This window comes from Onthophagus taurus, chromosome 6, assembly GCF_036711975.1.
Source record: "Onthophagus taurus isolate NC chromosome 6, IU_Otau_3.0, whole genome shotgun sequence".
Taxonomy (NCBI): Eukaryota; Metazoa; Arthropoda; class Insecta; order Coleoptera; family Scarabaeidae; genus Onthophagus; species Onthophagus taurus.
The window spans coordinates 19457159-19482819 of NC_091971.1; the positions used below are offsets into that span (position 1 = coordinate 19457159).

A 25661-nucleotide genomic window follows, 5' to 3' on the forward strand; every position below is an offset into this window, starting at 1 on the left:
CGGTTTAAAAAATATTTATTCATCCACCAAAGAGAACAATAAAGAAGATTATATTCGTATATTTTAAAGTAAAAAAAAAAATAAGACAAAAAATATTAAAAACAAAAAAGTATTGATTTTAATAATTAATAATTCACAAATAAAGAGAATTCCATTTACATTTTAGATGGTTTAGTCACAGTTACATATGTGATATAGTTTACTTTTGTAAGGTAAAAATCGTTAAATTTTTTTATATCATCAAATTATTAGGGAGATATTATACCATCTTTCATTTTTTATATGACTTTTTTTTGTAAAAAATGTGATATTTTAAGTGAATTTATACAAGAAATTAATCTATCTAAATTATGTTAAAAAGCTTCAAAATCCCGCGATTTTTACAATATATTCATGTTATTAAAAAAACTCTAGTTACCATAAACGTTTGTTTTTGTTTTTTTTCACCAAGATATCAATATATCTTTTTTAAAAAAAAGTGTTAGCCTTTTCGATAAGCTTGTTAGTAGTAAAGTCTTCTTCAATACTTTTTTAGCTACTAATATGTTTATTTGTAAAGCTATTTGTTTTTGTTAAACAACCTTGCATAATTATCCTTCTTATTTAGCAATATAATTTAAAAATAAATAAAATAAACAGTAAAACCTCGATATAACGGATTAATGTTTGAATGAATATTTTTAATGCACACAAATTCGGACAGCTATCTACACTGTTGCATCATGTTCAGTCTACATGACTTTATATTTATACCAAGGACGGTAGAATTTAAAAGGATGCTACACCCAGGAACAGATACACAGCTCGCAGGCCCGTTCGTGACGTCACGCATGGGTAGGCAACTACTATTTCATAAAATATGATGTAGATAAAAGTACCGTATTTTCTCGAATCTTATCCGCACTCGAATCTAATCCGCACCCCGATTTTAAAAATGCATAGTGCTAAAAAAAATTTTGTTTGTGAATGTAATCCGCATCTTTCTTTGAGCAATTCGAGAACACCAAAACGATGCGATGCTTGTTGTTAACCATAAATATATATTTTTTCTGTTGACTGACGCTGATGCACCTAAAGAAACCTTGCTTACGACGAGTTTTTATTAGACTAGACTTTAAATTTACCAAGCCAGAAAAAATTGGAAAATAAATAGTAATGCCTAGCACGAATTCCGTTCATATACTGCCCTCGTAGTAGCTCGAACATGGTGTGTGCTTAATTATACATATAATAGCGTAATTATAAAAAAAAGTAGCAAAAATCTAAAAGGTTCTTCTATACAACAAAGTTTAAAGAGATGTTATTAAGTTAGCGTTAAGGAAATCGAAAAGCTGGTACAATTTTTGCTGATAATGAGAGTAACGTTGCGGCTGTTGCGGAAAGACCAGGTAGCTATTGCAGACTGTGAGGCATCGTGCAAAAAATTTACCGGGCCAAAGAAGAGACGATTTCATGAAATTGACGAGGCAGTTTTCTAGTTCTCTCAAGAAAAACGAAAGGAGGGACTAAAAAATTTTTAATACTAGCAAAGGTTGGACTGTGGGATTTATGCGCCGAATGATGTTATCGTTGAGGCGCAGAACTACAATTTCCCAAAAGCTCCTAATGATTTTCAAGAAAATTTCAATTTGTCTCAAACTGTAAATGTCAACGAAATGGTAGTATATCTGGATATGCCACCCAATTACACACTGGAAAGAAGAGGTGTGTGGGAAATTTCTTTATAAACGAGTGGTTGCGAAAAATTGCGCATAACATTGATGCTAGCAGTAAAAAGTGATAGGGAAAAATTGCTGTCATTAGTAATATTGAGAAAAAACCATTCTGAAATCTGAAAGACTTCCCGAATGACGTCCTAGTTAGGGCACAACAAAAAGGATGGATAATGGAAAAGCTGATGATGGAATGATTAAGACAAGTATGGAGTCTTAGACCAGGAGGATTATTAAATAAGGATATTAATTAATCATAGACTGATTGCCCTTGGTTTAGACTTCTTGTCATAATAATAATACCTGGTGGAATATCATCCATACTACAACCTGTGTATGTATATGTATATTTACAAACTCGAGAATTAACAAAATCGGGAGCAATTAAAGGAGCTTCTGAACTTGTTCAGTGAGTGCAGGCGACATGGAAAACGATCTCTGAAAACAATATTATAACATCATTTAAGAAGTTTTGTATAATCCGAATTGATCCGTATTGATCCGAAGATGACGTCATATGGGAAGAAAATGATACATAAAAATGTAAATATCGTTCTAAAACCCTTAATAAAGTGTTATTGTTATAATGTGATTTTATTTTACTATTTTCCAAATTGCAACTATACGACTGCGAATCTAATCCGCACCCGATTGTAATCCGCATTTGATTTTAGAGCACATAAAATTTGTAAAAAAGGTGCGGATTACATTCGAGAAAATACGGTAAAAACTTTTTGAGAAATACTAAAATGTTTAATTCAATTCAAGCAGACATGTTTCGAAACTAATTCATTTCATCTTCAGTACTTAGAATATAATACAATATAATGGAAAAATATTTTGTTAGGTTTAGGAATGGATCTAAATTTCTTTCAACTTAATTTACAAACAAAAAATTAATTTAACACAATCAAAAAATTCAATAATATAGTTAAAATCTTGGAAGGTAACATACACAAATACAAACAAATATGACATCATATTTTATTATATTAGAGAAATATGGAGAATTTCATCCCATTTATACTATTTCATACTTTGAATTAGCAAATGCTTAATTTATTCACTCTGACTTTATTTATGAAGATGTAGAAATGATTTGTATCTCAAATGAAAGATTGAAATCTCTATTTTAAGGGAGTGTAATCTAATCAATAAGTCGATTATGAAAAAAATCAAAAACGGCCTATAATTGATTACTCCAACATTTGGGTTTTTTAAATGTAAAAAATTGAAGAAATTTAAAAAACCGCTCCGATTTAATTCTCCCTCTTGTTAAGGCCTTTGCCTTGTACTCTATAATCTAGAGACGTGGCTTGAATGATGTATTCCATCCCTTTAATTTATCTTGGGATACCATCCCTTGTAATTTTCGGCAATTTGTTGTCATCCATCCGCTCAAAAAGGTCCCTCCATGCGCGACGTCTGGTTCTGGACTATTGTACTATATCTTGGACACCGCAGAGTTCTCTGTCTTCGCTCCTCTTGTGGTCGCTCAGGGTGCTATGGGCCTGCTATGGATCGTAGAGTCCTCACCTCAACTGTTGAAATCTAATGATTCTTTTTATAGTAGAGTTTTGCAGCCCTTATTTCTACAGCGTAAGTCATAACAGGTCTTACACAGGTCTTGTATATGCGAATTTTACTTTGTGGTCATGTGTTTGTTTTGCCATATGATATCTCGTAAATAACACGATATTAAGGCTGCTTTGGTTGTCTGAGCTTTGATTTCCTCGCGGAGGTCTACTGTGATGCTGACGCCGAGATATTTAAAACTCATAATCTGCTCCACTGGTGCTCGGTTCTTTCGATATGGATAGTGCTTTAGAGTTTGCTACCGATATTGTCACGCGGTACTTGGTAGCTATTTTTCCAAATTGAAACACCATTCTCTGCAGGTTATCCTCGTCGTCTAAGATCAACATGACATCGTCTGCGTAGCAGTTTATGTTTAGATGTTTGTTCCTTGCAGGTATCAAAGACTATAATAAATTTGTTGTCTTTTCAAACTATTGCTATGACATGAACTTATCGAAATAATTCAAGTGACTGAATTTTGATCATTTTACTGTTGAACATTTTACTTTTTAATGAAGTACATGACGATCGCCCAGCAATATCACGATCTACGATGAGAAAAATTCTTGCCATCATGGGCATGCGCGTGACTTGCCAAGATGTGGTCGTCCCACAATCGATGAAGATGCGCAACTTGAAGTTTTGTTAAGAGTTGCTGATAATCCTCATACGGCTTTTCGTGAAGTAGGTATAGAAATGAATTTGAGTCAAAGTACTGTTCTCAATGTATTACATCGACATAAATAGACTGCCTAAGTCTTACGTCACAGCGATGGGCGGAGCTTATACTGACTCCAAACAACAAACTGCTTAAGTTTGACGTCACAGACGTGGGCGGAACTTATACTGACTCCAAACAATTTCGTTGCTAACCACAGTTGCTAAGATAAATCGCCAAAAAATGTCATTTGAAATGTCATCACTTAGTTTATTTTATTTTAACACTAATGGAAAATTGCATAATGTGATTTACCATTAGCAACACAGTTAGCAACGAAAATGTTTGGGGCAGTATAAGCTCCGCCCATCTCTGTGACGTCAAGGCTTAGGTTGTCTATTTCATTGCTAACCACAGTTGCTAAGATAAATCGCCAAAAAATGTTATCACTTAGGTTATTTTATTTTAACACTAATGAAAAATTGCATATGGTGATTTACCGTTAGCAACACAATTAGCAACGAAAATGTTTGGAGTCAGTATAAGTTCCGCCCATCTCTATGACGTCAAGGCTTATGTTGTCTATTCCATCCTTATAAAATTTCACTAACTCAAGAACTAGTAGAAGATGATTTTGACCATTGGCTGCAATTTTGCGAACAAATGCAAATTCTGTGTAATAGTGACCCAATCATTGCGAAAAATATTGTTTTCTCGGACGAAGCTACCTTTTCTTTAAGTGGAACCGTAAACCGACAAAATCGCAGATATTGGGCCTTAGAGAATCCCAGGTGGGTGCAGGAGACTCATACACAGTTTCCAAGAAAAGTTAATGTTTGGGCTGGTATGGTGAGAAACGGAATATTGGGACCATTTTTTTAATGAAAATTGACAGCCGCATGATATTTGCAATTTTTACAGGAAGAACTATGGTTTTAGCAGGACGGCGCACCACCTCATTATGCCCTTCCCGTTCGAACGTATTTGGATGATATTTTTCCACAAAAATGGCAAAAACCGGACATAATTGATAGAGTGCAAGATGAGTTTATTTTGAGGTTAGGGCACTGTCAAATAGTAAATGGAGAACAGTTTGAGCAGCATCTTATTCATTGACATTTTCTTTTGCATGTAAATAAAATCAATTTTTCTGCTTTAAATGTATTTCTTTTCATACAATTATTACTTGGCAACGTAATACAGAACTTACTCTTAAAATCAAGTGGCCTTGCATGCTATGGAATGAAAAATGGGAATTGCAACGCCTACTAGAAATTTTTCCAAAACTAATATTTATTAATAAAAAAAAAATTTTTATGCAAAATTTGCTCTAAGATACTCAAAAAAATGTATTCTTTCACATTATCGCATAAAAAATTGGGGTGGCCATTTAAAAAAATGTTGCCCTCTTTGACCCCGAAAATGTACGCCACTCTAAAAAAAAATATAGACATAAGAAAAGACGACAAATTTATTATAGTCTTTGACTCCTGAAAGGATTCTTTCAAAAAGAAACTCGTTTTGAAGATATTTCAGGTGTTCCAGACTTTTTATTCACCCTGTATATTTATATCAACACCACGCGTATTATAAAGTTTCAACGACTATTCAGACTGATGATGAGGTTGAACCCGAAACTAGTATCTGAGTAAATAAATAATTTTTAGTAAGTAGAAGTTTTTTTAAATCTTTTAATTCAAAATATTTAACTTGCAACATGGATAAATGTTATTTAAATTCAGTTATTAGTTCGTCCATAATTAGATTGAGAAGGGTAGGGCTTAAGCTATCGCCTTGTCCTATTCCTGTCTGCATAGCTATTCTTCGTGTCTTTCTGCCTTCCACTTGTATTTGCATCCAATTGTCCGTATTGAACTCAAATATAACGTTTTTTTATATTTGGGTCTACATTTTTCTTATTGAGAAGTCTAACAAGGTCTGGAAGTGCTGAACACATGCTGTTTTGTTGTATTTTATAGATTTTTCCATGATCTATCTGATTGCAAAGATGGCGTCAATAGTTGACCTGTTCTTCCTAAAGCCTTGTTATTCTTCGCTTAACCCATGAAAAAATATTTCTTCTTCCAGGATTTTGACGAATAGCTTTAGCACTGAACCTAATAGAGTGATTCCCCGATACTTTACTGGGTCTTTTTTACTTTTGTTCTTAAAACTAGTGGAATGGTCACACTTTCTTTGTATTCCGTTGGCATCCTCCTGCACTCTATGATTTTCTTAAACTTTAGAGGACCGGGAGCACCACTTAAGTGGTGGTCCATGTTATCAGTACTTTGTATATGATAAATAACCTTCTTTTGGCCTCCGCAAAGGTCATGTTCCATGTTTGCCAAGAACTTTTCCCAATGTGTTCTCTTGATGTATTGAATCTTGTTGTTAACTGCATTTCTTACAGCCTTATATTCATCTAGTGTTAAGCTTTAGAATCTGTATTTTAAATATACCTTTCGTTTTTTCTTTTGTCAGTTCTTTGATCTCCTCTGCAAACCATGGTTTCGTATTTGGTTTGGTAGATTTATTAGATATTCTTCTTCCCACAGCCTCTTCGGTGGCTTTAAGTATATTTGATTTTATTTTTTGCTAGGCAGTTTCAACATTGTTCTTTGTTGGTATAATAGTTTTGTTGATAGAACTGAGTGATTCAATATGTAGTTTGCTGACTTTAACGGGTATTTGTTTGTTGGTATGGAGGGTTTCATGATTATTTCGACCAGTACTAAGTTGTGGTAGGTTCCAGCGTTTGCGGAGGTTAAGACTCTGATATCTTGAATTCTATTCGGATGGATCTTTCTGTGTGTAATTATACAGGTGTGTCAAATATCTGGAATATAGTCAATAACTTCGCCATTTGTGGTATATTCCAGATATTTAATACACCTGTATAGTCGATCACTGATTTTTGGCTTCGAGTATTTTCAAATGTGAGTTTGTGTTGAGACTTGTGAGGAAAATATATGTTATTAATTCTCAATTCGTTAACTGCGCATAACTGATTTAGCTGTTTTCCGCTTTCGTTGCTAATTTCTTCATTAAACCGATTTTTCACACCAGGCATTACAGTGTTTCCAATTCTGGCATTAAGGTCTTCTAGTATGAGTGAGGTTCTGATAGAATTGGTCTATTTCATCTTTCGGTTTGCTAGTATCCAGGGTATAGACGCTTACTAGATGCGTGAGTTTAGACTTCTGAATGTCACCTGCAGTATTCTATCAGAGAGATATTTTATATCATCGATGTTATTTTGGAACCTCTAATGCAAGAGTAGTCCAATACCAGATGCTGCTCTTTCATTCTTATCTTTGCCGCTATAAATAAAGATGTATTCGCCGTATTTTGTGTTGCCCACGCATTTCTTTTTAGCTTCTGAGACTGCACATATATCCATGTTGTCTTTTTACCTCCAGCAGCACTTCCTGATCCTTATTCTTCATGGATGTGACATTACAGCAGCCTAGTCTAAGTGGTTTCCAGAATCGAGTCCTTTTTCGTGCTGGGTTAACTATTTTTTCTGTCCTATCCGAGGTAATGAAATAAGCAATTTGATACACTCAGGTTGCTGGCCTTACCTCAGGTCCCTCCTTTTTTATCCAAGCTTGGGATTCAGAATGGGCTACTCAATCCACCCAACAATTCCTCGTAAGCAGAGTTATCAAATAAGTTGATTATGGAAAAAATCTGAAAGTCTAAAATTGATTACTTCAACATTTCGGTTAAATGTCGAAAATGTTTTACAATAAAAATGTACAACAAACTAACGCTGAATAACAATTAAATTTGGAAAGTTTCTAGAAACTAGATGTTATTTGGGTTGCCTACAAACACCACAATAATTTCAAAATTAATTTTATTAAAAATACCGTCAAAACAATAAGTCTTTTACACTTTCAATTGAACTAATTTAATAACAGTACTACAACACATAACCCAAAAATGAACGGACACAGCATTTATCTCTGTATTAGGATAAGAAATGATCCTTCCAAAAGGCGTAAAATTAATGCTTTCATTCAAAATCATCACAGGATTGTTTCGATACATAATAATAAAGCACAAGATTGCCACTCCCATTAAAAACCGAAACAAATACGGTAATCCCACTTTAACGATCATATTTCGAGTGCTACTAGAAGTTTGAAGTTCGGAATATTGCATATTGAGCATGTTGATTCTTCTTTGGATCTTTGTGTGTTTTACGAAATCATTTACTATTTGTAGTTTTGATTGTTCCAGTTTTAATTGACGTATTTCTTCGCGTAATTCACGTTGTTTCGGCGTTAAACTATTCAGGTATTTCAAAATCTTAAATAAAAATTTTGAGGTTAGAAAATATTTATTGAAAAATTACTTACCAGTGGATTAATATATTTCGCTGATAAATCTGGAATAATAGCATTTAGAACGCTTAAAAGTAGTATTGTGGTGAATAAGAAGGAGTCTACGAACATTTTTAATAAATGTTTTTACGTTGGAAATGTTTTGTAAGGATTGAGGTTAGAATTTTAGGAATGTCATGAAATGGCGGTAAATAATAAAATTCAAATATTTAAATTTTAATATATTTAGTATTATGAGAAAATTGTACGATGTGTTCAATAAATTTAGCAACTGCTAGCAGCATAGGTTCACTTAGATTTCTACCCATTAATTGTAAACTAATCGGTAAATTATTTTTCGATAGTTTTATAGGAATTGAAACAGCAGGAATTCCTAAAAAAGAATTGCTTAATAATCAGTTAATAACACTGTGCAACAAGAAAAACCATCCGGGTTGGTTCCAATGGTAAATGAAAGTAGACCAACTAACCAGTATTTGTGGCGCTAAAATGGTTTGCAATATCAACAATTTCTGTTACATTTGTGGCCATTTCATACCACAACAGATAAAGTTATTTCCGACGTGACTTGGGTTCCCAATGTACTTTGCAAGAAATGTTACAGTGACCTCTTGAATTGCTTGCATAGAAGAATAAAAAATTTGTCGTTCGGTTACATGTTATATTTCAGTACCTGATCAAAAAGGTAGAAAAGTCCCTATTAATAAAATTTCTGATGAAGTTATTGAAAAAATCACTAAGCACATTGACAGCTACCCTACGTATGAAAGCCATTCTCGAGAAAGGTGTGCTAAGAAGTATCTTGGAGATGGCTTAAATATTTGAAAAATGTATTGTAAAATGTATATGAAGATCCAGCTAAGAAATGGTGTTTTAGAAAAATCTTCAACGAAATGTTTAATTTGTTGTTCCATTTACCAGACAACGACACATGTGATATGTGTGATTATTTTAATGTAAAGCTTAAGGCTGCTCTTTGAACAGAAGAAAAACAAGCCATTTCTAAAGAGCGAGGCTTACATTTAAATAATAGATATCAAATCAAAAATGAAGACAAGAAATGTGCTTTAGAAAGTAATGAAAATATACAAGTGGTAATGGCTGATCTTCAGAAGTGCCTTCCTACTCCTTTTTTGACCAATTCGGAGAGCTTTTATCTTCGAAAGTTGTGGACCCTAAATTACACAATACATAATCCTTGTACTAAAAACACTTGGTGTATGATGTGGGATGAAACCAAAGCTGGAAGAGGTGGTAATGAAATGGCTTCCTGTTTTTTTTAAATGGCTACTTATAGAAATCCCAAGGAATCAAAAAATGGAAACGTTATCACTTTGGACAGACAATTGTGCCGGACAAAACTGAAATATGATGATGATTGTAATGTACACATGTACATATGCATACATATGCAATGCAAGTATTTCCCAGCATTCAGGTTTATAAATCATAAATTTTTATTACTAGGCCATACTCATATGGAAGTAGATTGTCAGCATAGCGTTATTGAATGTGCCGAAAAGAAAACTAAACCATTTACAATTTTTACTTGCACTGATTGGATAAATTTTATTCGTGGGTCTAGAAGATTTTAAAAATATTAGTACATTTTACTCATTATTACCATTCATATCAAGAAAAAAAAGTAATGAAGGAGAACAGTTTAAATTATCCAGGGTTGTTTGGTTCCAAATTCGACGAGAAACATTAGATACTTTGTTTTTTAAAACATCATTCAAAGAAGACTTTCGCTCCATTAATTTAAACAGAAACCTTCGAAAACCTTCAAACATACCGAAAAATTTGCCCCAATTGAGACATTCTAGAAAACCTATAAGTAAAGCCAAATATGAAAATCTTTTAACTCTTAAGTGGGTTCCTGAAGAATATCAGGATTACTCTGGGGCTAAAGAGGCCCCAGAATTTCCTAATGATGATTAATAATAATAAATTAATAGGTTTTAAAGTTTCAAATTTGTTCTAGAAAAAATATAATAAGTTTACTTATTTTTTGTAGTTCATATTGTTACAAATTCTTATGTTTTAAGTCCAAATAATCATTTAATTTTTTAAAGCCAAGATGTAGTAAGTCCAATAATTTTGTAAAAATAAAGATTTTTGATAAAAATATGCTATTAATAAATATTTACAGACTATGAATATTAAAAAATACCGATATTTTCCAGCTTTATTTGTGAGGTAAAAGCATGAGAATTATTAATTATTTCAATTTATTATTATTTGAAGTAAGACATTTTCGGCTATTCTACGATTAAGTCATTTTGGACTTATGTCCCTTCAGCTCTTAGGTACAGCAATATCTACCTTTACTTATGCATACAGTGGTACAATAAAGTCTACATACATCCCAGAAAATCATAATATCTCAGCTCCTGAAATGTAATTGAATAAAATTTTTAAACGAAAGATATTAGAAGTGTATATTATTATAATATTTTACATAAAAATATATAACTTATTATTTATAATGAAAAACACAAAACACAATCATATTTGTAACTCAAAAAAGTCTACATACAGCTACTAATTATTCATTGCACTATTTTTTATTTGTAAACATCATAGTTGCTGTAGTTTGAGTTTTATTTCATACCAACGTTGTTGCCATAGCAGTATACTAATATAAGTTAGTGTAATTAGTAATCCTCCTAACAATGGAAGCTAAACGAAAAGAAATACCTTATGCAGTGCGAAATATCATAATTCACAATCATAATAATGGTCGTTCATTAAGTGAAATCGCAAAAATAGTTAGTAAAAGTCGCTCTGCGGTCCAGACAGTAATTCGAAACTATAAGGAACGTCAGTCAATCGAAAATAAACCAAGAAAGAGTCAGTAAACTGACACCTAGAGATAAGCGGTCAATTTTAAAAACGACAACAGCTGCGGTTGAAATAGCCAAATCACTGGCAGGTCTATAACCATAAATCCGGAAACAGTTAGACTGGTGTCACGAAGTGAAGTCTATAACAGTAGAGTTCCAAGAAAAAAGCCCTTTATATCCGAAATAAATGGGAAAGAAATGTACATTTTGCTAAATTACATGAGCAAAAGAATACTACTTTCTGGCGTACCGTTGTATTTTCGGATGAAAGCAAGTTCAATATTTTCGGCTATGATGGCAAAGCAAAGGTATGGAAAAAGAAAAACGAAGAAATGAAAAAGAAAAACTTGAAAGCCACAGTAAAGCATGGCGGAGGAAATGTAATGGTATGGGGTTGTATGTCGGGGGCTGGTGTAGGAGGTTTAGTATTTGTTGAAACAATTATAGACCGCCATGTATATCTGAACATATTGCGAACTAATTTAAAGGAATTGGTCAATAAATTAGGCTTGGAAACAGATTGGATATTCCAACATGATAATGATCCCAAGCACACAGCACACATTGTGAAGGGATGGGTATTATATAACGTCCCTAAACAACTACACTCACCACCGCAGTCACCGACCTCAACCCCATAGAGCACGTATGGGATCGCAAAATTTGGAAAGTAGATATTAAAAATAAAAACGACTTAAAAGCTGCACTGTTACAGGAAAGGCAGAGTATTTCACCAGAATTTACAGTTAATTTAGTGGATTGTATGCCTCGACGATTAGCAGCAGTTCTTGCTGCAAAGGGAGGACCTACCAAATATTAATTACTATGTAAATTTTGAGTGGTTTTGATTGTGAATGTAAGAGTAAACTACTGTATGTAGACTTTATAAATAGAGTAGAGTTATAAATATGATTATGTTTTGTGTTTATCGTTATAAATAATAAGTTATACATTTTAATAGTAAAATATTATAATAATATACACTTCTTTTACAAATTTCATCGAATTACATTCCAGGAGCTGAGTTATTATGATTTTCTGGGGTATATGTAGACTTTATTGTACCACTGTATGTATATCAAAAAAAGGAATTTTACTATCTGTCAACAGGGATGAAATGTCAAATTTATTTGCCATTATAGAAAAAAGGCATTTTCAACCACGAAAAGTTTAATAAACATTAGATATTCTATTTTTTCAAGTTTAAATGGATAAGTATATCCACTTCTACATCGCGAAAAGTCGATAAAATGATCCAAAAATATGTCAACTTCAAGAGCTCTGTGAACCTGGAACCCGAGTTTACGATATTTTGGTTTTATTAGTACGATAGAGAATCGTTTGTACTCGTTTGCACCACCTTTACTTTCGTTTGTACCTCAGGACTTAAAGTGGGAAAAAAATTTTGAAAAATTGCCGGAACCCCACTTTTTGATTTTCTAATTTTATTAATACCTTTCGGTAGAGAATCGTTTGTACCTGTTTGTACCACTTTCGGTTTCGTTTGTACCTCAACCGGTTCCAAAATACAGCGATTTTTTGATTTTTCAGAATACCGTTGAAATTGTGTATCTCCGTTATTAACACAGATATCGCAAAACGGTCGATGGAATTCGATAGAGAATCGTTTGTACCCGTTTGTACCACTTTTGTTTTCGTTTGTACCTCAACCAGTTCCAAAATACAGCGATTTTTTGGTTTTTGAGAATACCGCTGAATGTGTGTATCTCGGTTATTAATACAGATATCGCAAAACTGTCGATGGAATTCGATAGAGAATCGTTTGTACCCGTTTGTACCAGCTTTGTTTTCGTTTGTACCTCAACCGGTTCCAAAATACAGCGATTTTTTGATTTTTGAGAATACCGCTGAAAGTGTGTATCTCGGTTATTAATACAGATATCGCAATACTGTCGATGGAATTCGATAGAGAATCGTTTGTACCCGTTTGTACCACTTTTGTTTTCGTTTGTACTTCAACCGGTTCCAAAATACAGCGATTTTTTGGTTTTTGAGAATACCGCTGAAAGTGTGTATCTCGGTTATTAATACAGATATCGCAAAACGGTCGATGGAATTCGATAGAGAATTGTTTGTACCCGTTTGTACCACTTTTGTTTTTGTTTGTACCTCAATCAGTTTCAAAATACAGCGATTTTTTGGTTTTTGAGAATACCGCTGAATGTGTGTATCTCGGTTATTAATACAGATATCGCAAAACTGTCGATGGAATTCGATAGAGAATCGTTTGTACCCGTTTGTACCACTTTTGTTTTCGTTTGTACCTCAATCAGTTTCAAAATACAGCGATTTTTTGGTTTTTGAGAATACCGCTGAAAGTGTGTATCTCCGTTATTAAATACCGCTTGATAAGGTGAGCAATATCAATTCTAACGCAACACCGTGGACGAGATACGGTGTTGTTTCCACCGGCAATTAAAAATCATTTCAACAGAAAATTTAGCTACACGCGGCATTTTTAAACTTCTTCCGACACCCGAAACCCAAAATTAATCAACAAAGCGTTTAATCAAACAGTATAATAAAAAAGACGAGAGTAGAATAAAAAAGAATAATACCCAGATGAACAGACTTGTTTGCAAAGAAGTATTAAAAATACGACCTATCATAGCACATCTAAGAATTAACCTTAATAACGTTTCACAGTGAAGATTATCGACGAAGATGATATAATGACGAATGTGACAAAAAGTGAAAAGAAAAGCGAAAATACCTGCTAGTATGTTGACTTGTATACAACACGTGTTTGTATGGATAAGTCCAGTCGATATAAATCATCAAAACATTAAACCGGTGTCGCCAGGTATGCACCACCTGGCGACACCGGCTAGAGTGGAGAACGGTTACGACCCAAACGTCAATTTAGTCTTATGTACTTGAAAAGTATGGGAACACTGAGACCTAGGGTTTCCCCTAAGATATTAAAAAATGTTGAAAACTGTTGGGTTATAAACGAAATTGAACGCGGTACAAACGATTCTCTATCGAATTCCATCAACAGTTTTGCAATATCTGTATTAATAACGGAGATACACACTTTCAGCAGTATTGTCAAAAATCAAAAAATCGCTGTATTTTGGAACTGATTGAGGTACTAACGAAAACAAAAGTGGTACAAACGGGTACAAACGATTCTCTATCGAATTCCATCGACCATTTTGCGATATTAGTATTAATAACGGAGATACACATTTTCAGCGGTATCGTCAAAAATCTAAAAATCGCTGTATTTTGGAACTGATTGAGGTACAAACGAAAACAAAAGTGGTACAAACGGGTACAAACGGGTACAAACGATTCTCTATCGAATTCCATCGACCATTTTGCGATATTAGTATTAATAACGGAGATACACACTTTCAGCGGTATCGTCAAAAATCAAAAAATCGCTGTATTTTGGAATTGATTGAGGTACAAACGAAAACAAAAGTGGTACAAACGATTCTCTATCGAATTCCATCGACCATTTTGCGATATTAGTATTAATAACGAAGATACACACTTTCAGCGGTATCGTCAAAAATCAAAAAATCGCTGTATTTTGGAATTGATTGAGGTACAAACGAAAACAAAAGTGGTACAAACTGGTACAAACGATTCTCTATCGAATTCCATCGACAGTTTTGGGATATCTGTATTAATAACGGAGATACACACTTTCAGCGGTATTCTCAAAAACCAAAAATCGCTGTATTTTGGAACCGGTTGAGGTACAAACGAAAACAAAAGTAGTATAAACGGGTACAAACGATTCTCTATAGAATTCCATCGACAGTTTTGGGATATCTGTATTAATAACGGAGATACACACTTTCAGCGGTATTCTCAAAAACCAAAAAATCGCTGTATTTTGGAACCGGTTGAGGTACAAACGAAAACAAAAGTGGTACAAACAGGTACAAACGATTCTCTATCGAATTCCATCGACAGTTTTGGGATATCTGTATTAATAACGGAGATACACACTTTCAGCGGTATTCTCAAAAACCAAAAAATCGCTGTATTTTGGAACCGGTTGAGGTACAAACGAAAACAAAAGTGGTACAAACGGGTACAAACGATTCTCTATCGAATTCCATCGACAGTTTTGCGATATCTGTATTAATAACCGATATACACACTTTCAGCGGTATTCTCAAAAACCAAAAAATCGCTGTAATTTGGAACTGGTTGAGGTACAAACGAAAACAAAAGTGGTACAAACGGGTACAAATGATTCTCTATCGAATTCCATCGACCGTTTCGCGATATCTGTGTTAATAACGGAGATACACAATTTTAGCGGTATTCTGAAAAATCAAAAAATCGCTGTATTTTGGAACCGGTTGAGGAACAAACGAAATCGAAAGTGGTACAAACAGGTACAAACGATTCACTACCGAAAGGTATTAATAAAATTAGAAAATCAAAAAGTGGGGTTCCGGCAATTTTTCAAAATTTTTTTCTCACTTTAAGTCCTGAGGTACAAACGAAAGTAAAGGTGGTACAAACGAGTACAAACGATTCTCTATCGAATGGTACTAATAAAACCAAAATATCGTAAACTCGGGTTCCAGGTTCACAGAGCTAACTTCAAGAGGTTGCATAGCCACCGCCGACGCATTCGCGAAAAATTTCAGGTAGCCATTAAAAAAACGTCCGAGCTAATAAAGTAAAAGCCCGAGGGGATTTTGTCAGTCTATTGGTCTACTTTCATTTTCCGTTGGAGCCATTTGGAATGGAAGCAATGACCCGAAATTTGTTGCACTGTGTAATTATATTACCGGCCATATTGGCAGGTTGAGTACAATAATCTTGTACTGCACATTGATCTCTGTTAGTTTTTCCTATAAAATCGTTGTATTTTGGAGCTGTACTCAAAGTTGTTGGTGTCAATAAGATCTGAACACTCTCCCAAACATGATCAAAATCTTCAGAAATCAACCTCCTCACTTTTAAAGCTTGATTAAAATATTTTTCATAATTTCTAGTCAACAAAAAATAATTTCCTGTTAAAATCCGATTACGAACGACTTCATTGAAACCCAAACTCCTCGTTTTAGCATATAATTTTTCAGTCGATGTGTTCTCATCAGCTCTAAAACCGAATTCAACTCCATCATAACGAGCCATATTACTCGCAACTTCGCATTGATTTAAAATTGAGTAACAAACTATGCTGTACTCTGTATTTGGTAAAGAAACATCTTTTATTATTGCCCCAGCATTTTCTAAACAACAAGCAATTTCATTCCACGTTTCTAAAACTTCATCAGAGAGTCCTTCACAATGATATTCTCTAGGTATACCAATTTTAAGGTTTTTTATTGTCATTTTATCACCCGGTGGTAATCTGGATTTAATTTATTAAATAAATTTGGGATTTTAGTACAATAAATTAATCTAACCTCAAGATAATACCTAATTTTTTTATAAGGATTTCTCAAAGATGTTGAATCTTTTGGATCATGTCCAGCTACTTCATTAAGAATTGACACGCAATCATCAACATTTCTTGTTAAAATACCTGGCACATCCATTGAATTAACCAAAGGGATTAATCCAAGTCTTGAAACTAAACCATATGTGGGTTTTAAACCAACTAAACCACAATAAGAAGCTGGATTTCGTGTTGAACCCCCTGTATCTGAACCTATTCCACTTAAATATATAAAATGATTAAAAAAAATATATATATTATTTTGTTAAAATAATAATTACGCAAAACAACTTCCTGTTGCTACAGCTATTGCGCTACCCCCACTACTCCCTCCAGTTATATAGCAATCTTTTTCATCGCCCCAAATATTTTTTGTAGGACCATAAATTGAATCGACAGTTCCAGAACCCATCGCAAATTGATCCAAGTTTGTTTTCCCAACTAAAACCGCCCCAGCATTTTTTAATCGTTCGTAAATCGTTGCGTTATAGGTAGGTATAAATTTCTCGAGCATTTTTGATGCACAAGAAGTCCTAATGGCTTCAGTACAAAAATTATCTTTAATCGCAATTGTGATTCCATCAATTTCAGATAGAGATTTATTCTCTTTATATCGCTCCGTCGATTCGTCAGCATGCTTTTTTGCTAAATCTGAAGTTACAGTAATAAAAGCATTATACTTTTTTGTATTATTAATTCTTTCTAAGCATTTTGAGGTTAGATGCGTTGAGGTTAAGGCGTTATCTTTTAGGAGTTTGTTGACCTAAAAATGATTAAAATTGTAGGATTTAATGATGATTTCAATTTCATAAACGTACTAATCGGATATTTAATGATAATACTTTATCCATTTGAAAATTAAAATAATTAGTAAGCTGATTGTTGTTATTTAGTGTATTTAAATTTTAAAGGTTGGTACTGAAATTGAGGTTAGTTCATGTGGTAGGAACGTCACATGATTACTTCAAAATCAAACGTCATTTCTGTTTCAAACGTCGTTGTGTAAGTTGTGGTTAAATTTTGTTAAAATTTATCTTAAAACATCCTTTAATGTAATCAGTTGGAATTAATCATATTAGTTTGTTTTTGTTAACTGATTTACGATTAATTTGTTTAGCAGAATACTTTTTTACAAACTAATTTTTAAGTGTGAAGATTAAGCACGTGTTTAATTTATAGGTTAGGTTGAGTAAACATTTATAAACAGGTAAGAAATGATCGTTTTTTCATGTATTTACTTGAATTGTTACGTAAAATGATGCATAAACTGTATTTTGATTATTTTGTGATATTACAATGTTCTTATCGTCACTACCTCTGATTTTTCCACACAAAAAAATTAATGAAGATTTATTTGTAAATTGAATATTAATTGAAGGATGTATTCTTTTCAGGTTTTGGAATCGTCTAGTTTCGAAATCAACTTTTCTTGTGAACTTTTAAATTAATAAAAACTTTATAATTATTTATGGATGCTTTATTTTAATTAAACAACTTAAATCCTGAAAAAATAAATAGTTTATTCTTATTAAATTCATATAAATAATGCACATAAAAACGACAAATAAATAATACTCTCATAATGATAATATGATTAACAAATTCAATTAAAGAAAGCAAAATATCACAATTATTTAAGTCAAGTACTACATTAACATAATCTTAAAAATACAATACTTTTTATTGCGAATTTTCGTTTTCTGGAGATTTCAAAATACACTTCTTGTAATGGGTCCTCATGTTGCTGCTTTGTGAAAAGGAAAGTCCACAATTTTGGCAAGAATAGGGTTTGAGTCCAGTGTGGAAGTTCATGTGCGTTTTGAGATGGTGCTTTTTTGTAAAACTCTTAGAACAAAGGTTACAAGAGTATGGTTTTACACCTAAAAATAAATGAAACAAATTTTATAAATATTATAATCAATTCTAATTTTCACTACAGGTATACAGGAATACAGATTTGAATTTAGTCGGGGTAATAAATAATTATAACGAACAAAGGCTAACATTTTCTGCCATACACAAGCGTCTGTTTAAAGACTATTATTTCTTTGTTAATAATTCTCTCTTACTTATAGTTACTTATGAAAGAATATGGCATTTTAAGTATTGCTTCAACATATAATGGGGACCAGCGCATGTTCTTAAAGTGCATAAAACAAAAAATGTTTTGAATTATTAGTGCAGGTACCTGTATATGTGAGTACTAACTTTAAAATAAGAACTAAACGGTGTAAACACACAAACTTTTATTTTAGAAACATAATCAAAAAATGGAAATGCTCATCAATCAAATATGCACAATAAAAATAAATCTATAAGTACAAAGACTTTCACGTCCGTCTTTGTTAAGGTGTACAAACGTTTGTAGAAATATTTTCGTTGTCAAACCTTCAGATGATTTAACAGATCTTCATTGGTCAGAGATCTATCATGCTGAGCAAGGAGTTCATTTACATCTTCTGATTCTACTTCCAGATTTAGCTCTTTTGTTATTTCTACAATGTTGCCCATTATTATGGTTGTAAGGTCACAGACATTTTCATTGTCCTTAAAATTACTAACTATCCCTGGACAACATTTACTAAGCTTTTTGTGTTGTTGTTTCAGGGTTGAATGTTAGGGGTCCATTTAATGTTTGAGGTTGACCAGGGGTGTTATCTATCAATAGTGAAATCTTAAGCAGAATCTTATTCTTACAATACGCAATAATCTCACCTATTCCTTCTCGTTTGATCACCAGTGAACAGGAAGGCTAGACTAATCATAGTTTTTATAGGTTTATCATTTTATCATAGGTTTCAGTTTTATAGTGCTAAGGCGTTGATGCCCAATAAAAGTGTTATTCTGCCTTTTGCTGCTTTGTACCTTGGCATAGACATTCCTTCTTCAGCGATAAATGTTCTTGCAGGCATTTTCTTAATTTTTTCTAGATCTTCAACGCATTTAGCTGCGCTTTTAGTATTTGCTGCTTCTTTTTCTTTGATATCTGTTTCTTGTTATTCGTTTTTATTGGATTCAAATTCATGAAGTTTCTTTACTTCCCGTTCTTGCTTCGTTTTTACTTTATTTTCTTTTTTCACTTTATTTTGACAAACTACAGCAAAACGCTAAACATTTTGCACATGTATTTTTTTATAAGGTGGATACTTTCTTCTGTATTCTGTTTATTTTACAGCTTTTAGCTACTAGTTACGATGGATGCAAATGGTTGTCACTCTTTTTATATGATGCTGTTAAACTTGAAACGTTTTTTTTGACGCAATAACTCTAAAATTTTTTTGTTATTTAAACTCAATCATCGTCTATTGGATTTAGAAAGATTGAAATTTTCTTTCCTTCTTGTTTACCTTGCATGGTAGCTACATTAGCGTTATTTACGAGCGTTTCCGGAAATCTTAACAAGTTCTGCACATTATTAGTCACAACCTAATATTTGATCTTCAGTACTCACAGGTAAGAAAAAATAAAACTTGATATAACACTTATTTTCCACGTTAATTTGTTATTTCAAATCAAATTACAGTTTATTAACGCAGTTTAAGTACACAATTTATGTTCATACCTCGCTTAATTACACTGCAACCAATCAATCTATAACGTTACTTAATTTGTAGGTATATTATTAATATGTCAACGTATCTATTGAAACTAATTATTACGAAAAAGAACGACTTTTAAAATTGTTGGAATATATAGACGAAGAAGAAAACAGTAACGGCAATATATTCGATAAAATGATTGTTTAGATTATGCAGGGTGTAATATAAATACGTGCAATAAATTGAAGGGTTTATAATCCATAGATATAGAAACAATGTTTGCTTATAAATGCTAATTAAACTCGTTTCTGAAGTAATTAATTATTCATATTTGCTAATAATCACTTGTTACAAAGCACGAGACGTTAAATTTAACACTAATTGTTGTTAATTCTTTTTCATTGATGATCGTATACATTTTTTTTATTCCTTATTCTATTTTCTTTTACCACCTTTTTGTTACAGCCTGTATACAGAAACGTTCTGCGAACTTTACATTGGATTAAGCAATTAATGAAAACGATAAAAACAATATCTACATGATTATGATCTTTCTTAGAAGGGATTAAATTACTCAGCCGATTCAGAGTTCCTAAAAAGTCAGCTGTGCAAAGTAAAAGGGAGATTATAACATATTTACCTGGTGCGAGAAGTTATACTATGAACTGAAAAACACCTGTTCAATATTCTAGAAATTTATAACGGATAAAATGACTAAAAATACATTTTTCCACTAACCATAAAATACTGCAAATATCTGTACCTACATTACACTGAGAAATGTGTTGTGAAATGAGTTTTTGAGTCATGTCATGATAGATTTTTTAATGTAAATAACATTCTGTTGATTTTTTACATGATACCTTGAAAATGGTGATAACTAGGATGGAACTTTATTATGAAATATTCTTGTTTGGTGCAATATCAACAATTTATAATCACAAAATCTTTATCTATCGCTTATAGTTTTTGAGTAATGAGAGATTCTTTAATGTAAACAATCATTTCTTACATTTTGGAAATTTTCACTTTATTCCTAGAAAATGGTGATAACTAGTCTTATGAAATATTCTTGTTTGGTGCAATATCAACAATTTTTGATCACAAAACTTTTATTTAGCGCTTATAATTTTTGAGAAATGATAGAATTCTTTAATCTAAATATTCAATTTCGACATTTTGGAAATTTTCGCTTTATCTCTAGAAAATGGTGATGACTAGGATGGAACTTTGTTATGAAGTATTTTTACTTGGTTCTTGGTTCAATATCAACAATTTTTAATCACATAATTTTTATCTATCGCTTATAGTTTTTCACGGATAATGTACGGAGTTTGCACATAGATACCGTAACAAGTGGTAAAAAAAATTAAATTAAAAAAGAATAAGAAACTATAGTAAATAGAGACGTGATACAATAAAAAGTGATAAAGCTAAAGAAGAAGAACATGTTAAGTGGAGAAATAAAAAAATAACTGCAAGATTAACTGAACCAGAACACTTGTAATACCTACTTGTATTTACAACGAAAAGTGCTTAAACAAAAAGTACAAACAAGATATTTATTTAGCAGATTTAATATTTGCAGAAACAATAAAGCCTCAATAACCTATTTCATTACCAAGCAAGTTTTGTATTTAATTTTATAAAGAAATATTTGTATGCATATATCTTTATTTAGCATGAGTCATACTTTAAAGCTATCTTTTAAAGTCATCCATTGGAGAATATACATACGATGCGAAGACACACACAGTTTGAGTTTATGCAAGGAGTAGGTACAAGTAGAATTTTGACGTTTTCGCCTGCTTTGTTGATTACAAGAAGGCATTCGATAAGGTACGACACGAAAAGATGATGGAGGTTTTGGACGACACGGAGATCTTAGTATCATACGAAACCTCTACTGGAACCAGTCAGCTACCTTTAAGTCCAGTGCTTTGCCATTTTTGAGATGTTTCATTTCACTGAACACCTTTCTACTATAATTTGTATGTCTTCGGCGAAGTTTATTGTATCTTCTCGTCGCAATGTATGTTACTTTTCAGGTTGTTGGTCTCTGCTTTGTGTATAGAGGTCCATGAAGTAGCATTTCCACTTATCTGCGGAGGTTTTATTTAATTGTACTGTCTCGTTTATTTCCTTTTTTGCTGCTCTGAGCATTTTCCATTTGCTCTTTTGTGTTCCATTTAGATCATCTTCCATTCCTCTGCTGCAGTTATCCCAATGTTCTCTTTTTATTTCCCATATTCTATTATTTACTCTGTTTCTGATTTCCATATATTTTATGTAGTGCCTGGGTGACTTGTTGGCTCTGTATGTTAAGTGAGCTTCTTTTCTTTTGTTGGCTAGTGCTGTGAACCACGACTTATCTTTATCATGACGTAATTTGACTGTTCTTTTTCCAGTGCTTCTTCGGCCGCCTGACTTATGTTCTCCAGTAATATCTTTAATACCTGATGTTTCTATTTTCGTGAAAAAATAGGTGAAAGCAAATTTTGTACATGAATGTATGATGAAATAACCACTATAAATGGAAGCATTGAACTCATCATTGCATATATATATTATTACATTCATTTTCTCATAACTGGTTTGTCCAAAACAATCAATATAATTGTCAGAAATGTGTATAAATTTCCAGAACCAGGAGCTTCTTATCGTGATCGGTTTTTCGACTTGATAGAAAAAGCAAAGTATAAGAAAGAAGTACAGTACAAGCTCAATAATCTAGATTACGACGGATTACCGAATGTGCCGGACTACTGCATATTATCGAGAAAAAAGTTTTACTATAAGAGAAAACAAACAAAATAATGGCCAATACTGTATTAAATCGTTTATTATTGGAAACTAAATGTAAAATAGTTATAAAAAGAAATGATTATGTTATTTACATGTTATTTGTTAATGACATATTAAGGAATTTGTCAATTGTTGACTGTTTTTTACAATAATAGATTTTATGGAGTGTATTTTCTTTCAATTTCCTCAGTGTTAGTAGAATATCTGCAGATTGTTTATTGTCTTCGGCCCAAAGGATAATGATATCTATTGCGTTTTAAAATTTACTTTTAATTAAATTTCACTTGAAGTTTGGAGGCAACCTCTTCTACATTACCATTGTCTGATTCATTACTGATCACTTTATTTATTAATGTAATCATAATTTTCTGCAAACCACTCGTCTATATCTTCCTTTCTGAAGTTTGACTTTTCTTCTTGATTTTTTAGCATACTTTTCAACTCTGTAATTGAGAGCTCGTCTTCTAAATCCCATTCACTTTCTACTTCATTGTTATTTAATGATGGCCAAAACTTTTTCCAAGATGATTGTATTATTCTATCAGGTACACTATTCCAAGCCTCAGTCACGGTGAATACGGCATCTTTTAAATTCATATTTTTTTACGTTTTAGCGACATCATCTTCTCGCAAAACAGCATTGACCAGGATTTTTTTTTGTAATTAGCCTTTATCATTTAGATCACATTCTGGTCCATAGGCTGAAGCAGAGGTGTGCAATTAGGAGAGACCATCTCATGAAGCTAAATTTTCATTAGGCCCATGTGCAGGTGCGGTGTCTAAAATAAGAAGTGCATTCGGCGGAAGATTTTTGCTCTTCAAAAAACGTCGTACTTCAGGGACAAAATCATTATGAAACCATTCTACGAATACTTCTTTGGTTACCTATGCTTTGCTTTGGTTTTTATATACGAGTGGAAGATCAGCATTTTTAAATGCCCTAAGTGATCTCGCTTTCCCTATCAATAAAAGCTTGAGATTATGCGTACCATTAGCATTGGCACAAGGCATAATGGTAACTTTATTCTTGGAAACTTTCCTCCCTGGTATTTCTCGCTCTTCTCTGGAAACGTATGTTTTGTTTGGTAAAACTTTCCAGAACAATCTACTTTGATCGGCATTGTAGACTTGATCAGAAGTTAAATTAAGATCATGCACCTTTTTTCTGAACTGTTCGATAAATGAAGCAACAGCTGCCTCATTACAAGACAGCTTTTCTCCCGTTACGATCAATATTCTAATTCCATATCTTACCTTACATTTTTGAAACCAGCCGTCACTTGCTTTAAATTCTTTATTCTTATAGATTTTCTCGTAAAAAACTAATGCTTTTTATCGTATACTATCTTCCGTGAGAGTCTTCTTATTTCTTTCAAAATACCGGATTACTGGACGTCTCGAATTAGTGACTGCCAGATTACTTGTACTACAGTAAACTACAGTTTATGTGTCTAAAAGTTAAATAGTTTTTTTTGAAAATACGACTAAGAAATTCGCAGTAGTTTTTCAAAATTATCTTCTATGTTATTTTTATCCGGAGTATCTACTCTTTAGGTTTATCTGCAATTTGTAAATCCAGGTTGACCTGTAGCTTTCCCTTCTAACAGGCAGATTTGTAACTTACAATTATTTTTTATTGTACCTGCTTGACCTATAACGTAATGGTAAATCAGATTGATATTACCTTTCACCTTTTCCACGAACTACCACTATTACATAGATAACATTGACATGAATAACTAATATTGGTTAAACGTCAACACTTTCATCTTCTCATCTCTAGACCTAAGATTTCTTTAACATAAAGAAAGTTTAATCAATTAGTCTATTTTTGATACAATTTTAACTGTCAATTTCAACACAAAAATGTTATGAGTAATGCTTGTGTATACCAAGATATAATTGTATGCAGCGTAACGAATCATGCGAAATAGATAGATCGTGTTGACTTCCTTTTCTTTTCTTCTTGGAGGGCAATCGGATGTGGAACATTAGCGTCGGGACAATGAGAACGGTCCGGACGTTGGAAGATTAATTATTCGCCGCGCCGTCGAAACGACTGCCGCAAAGTTGTTAATACACTCACCTGTGTGAAGTCTTGCGTGCAGACTCATGTTGGACCGATCCGCGAAGGTTTTTCCGCATTCTGGGCAAGAATAGGGCCTTTCCCCGGTGTGGACTCTCTGGTGTTGTTTTAAAAGCATTTTTCGAGAAAATGTTTTACCACAAATAGTACACTCGTGTGGTTTTACACCTAATAATTAAAAAAAAATGGTAAATTATTATCCAATGATCGACTAACGAGAATTGCAAAACATAACGATTTTAAATGGCATACAAATTCTCGTTACCTACGTTCTGTTTACGAGAGGACGTTGGATATAACTTTAAAGGTTTAATGATTGTGCGCTTCTTGTTAGCAAGGAATACGTTTTTCCTAAAAGGAATAACTAACGTTATTGATTACAAGATTGAGTTTCTTTTGGTTAAATTGACGAGTTGGGTGGTTATTCGATGTTTCATTACATTAATATTATCTACTCAAACAAGAACTGATTTATCGCGGTTTTCTTTTACTTTCTCAAAGCAAAGTCGTTAAGATGTCATTTCTTCTTTGGACTTTCTCACATCTTAAACAACGCGTTGATACCTATCTAACCTTTTTTTTGGTTGTTTTTACAGTAATATAAATGTAAATCAACACCGCCTTCTAAATCGTTTAAAAAAACTA

The 25661-nt window shown here is 32.8% G+C and overlaps 3 protein-coding genes and 1 long non-coding RNA gene across 4 annotated transcripts in view; 1 reads left to right on the top strand and 3 right to left on the bottom strand.

The window, feature by feature from the left end:
* Nucleotides 1–7793: 7793 nt before the first annotated feature.
* LOC111414955 (guided entry of tail-anchored proteins factor 1) lies at nucleotides 7794–8478 on the bottom strand. The gene is made up of 2 exons (XM_023046423.2): nucleotides 8316–8478; nucleotides 7794–8265 (listed from the first exon to the last, which is right to left on the bottom strand). Exons 1-2 carry the CDS (start codon nucleotides 8409–8411, stop codon nucleotides 7843–7845), a joined length of 519 nt encoding a protein of 172 aa, XP_022902191.2. The 5' UTR covers nucleotides 8412–8478; the 3' UTR covers nucleotides 7794–7842.
* Nucleotides 8479–8504: 26 nt separating this feature from the next.
* LOC111414954 (glutamyl-tRNA(Gln) amidotransferase subunit A, mitochondrial) lies at nucleotides 8505–17513 on the bottom strand. Its single transcript, XM_023046422.2, has 5 exons — nucleotides 17405–17513; nucleotides 16868–17349; nucleotides 16568–16807; nucleotides 15931–16499; nucleotides 8505–8673 (listed from the first exon to the last, which is right to left on the bottom strand). The coding sequence occupies exons 1-5, from the start codon at nucleotides 17435–17437 to the stop codon at nucleotides 8510–8512; spliced, it is 1488 nt and encodes a 495-aa protein (XP_022902190.2). The 5' UTR covers nucleotides 17438–17513; the 3' UTR covers nucleotides 8505–8509.
* LOC111414957 (uncharacterized) lies at nucleotides 17485–18057 on the top strand. Its single transcript, XR_002706323.2, has 2 exons — nucleotides 17485–17793; nucleotides 17981–18057. It is a non-coding gene; the product is annotated as an uncharacterized lncRNA (long non-coding RNA).
* A 29-nt stretch (nucleotides 18058–18086) lies between these two features.
* Nucleotides 18087–25661, bottom strand: part of LOC111414958 (zinc finger protein 3-like) — a 101164-nt gene continuing 93589 nt past the window's right edge. Inside the window, exons 5-6 of the mRNA XM_071196465.1 lie at nucleotides 25017–25184; nucleotides 18087–18466 (exon numbers count right to left, since the gene is read on the bottom strand). Of these exons, the coding sequence (XP_071052566.1) occupies nucleotides 18267–18466; nucleotides 25017–25184 (368 nt within the window). The 3' untranslated portion in view covers nucleotides 18087–18266. The remainder of the gene's footprint in view (nucleotides 18467–25016; nucleotides 25185–25661) is intronic.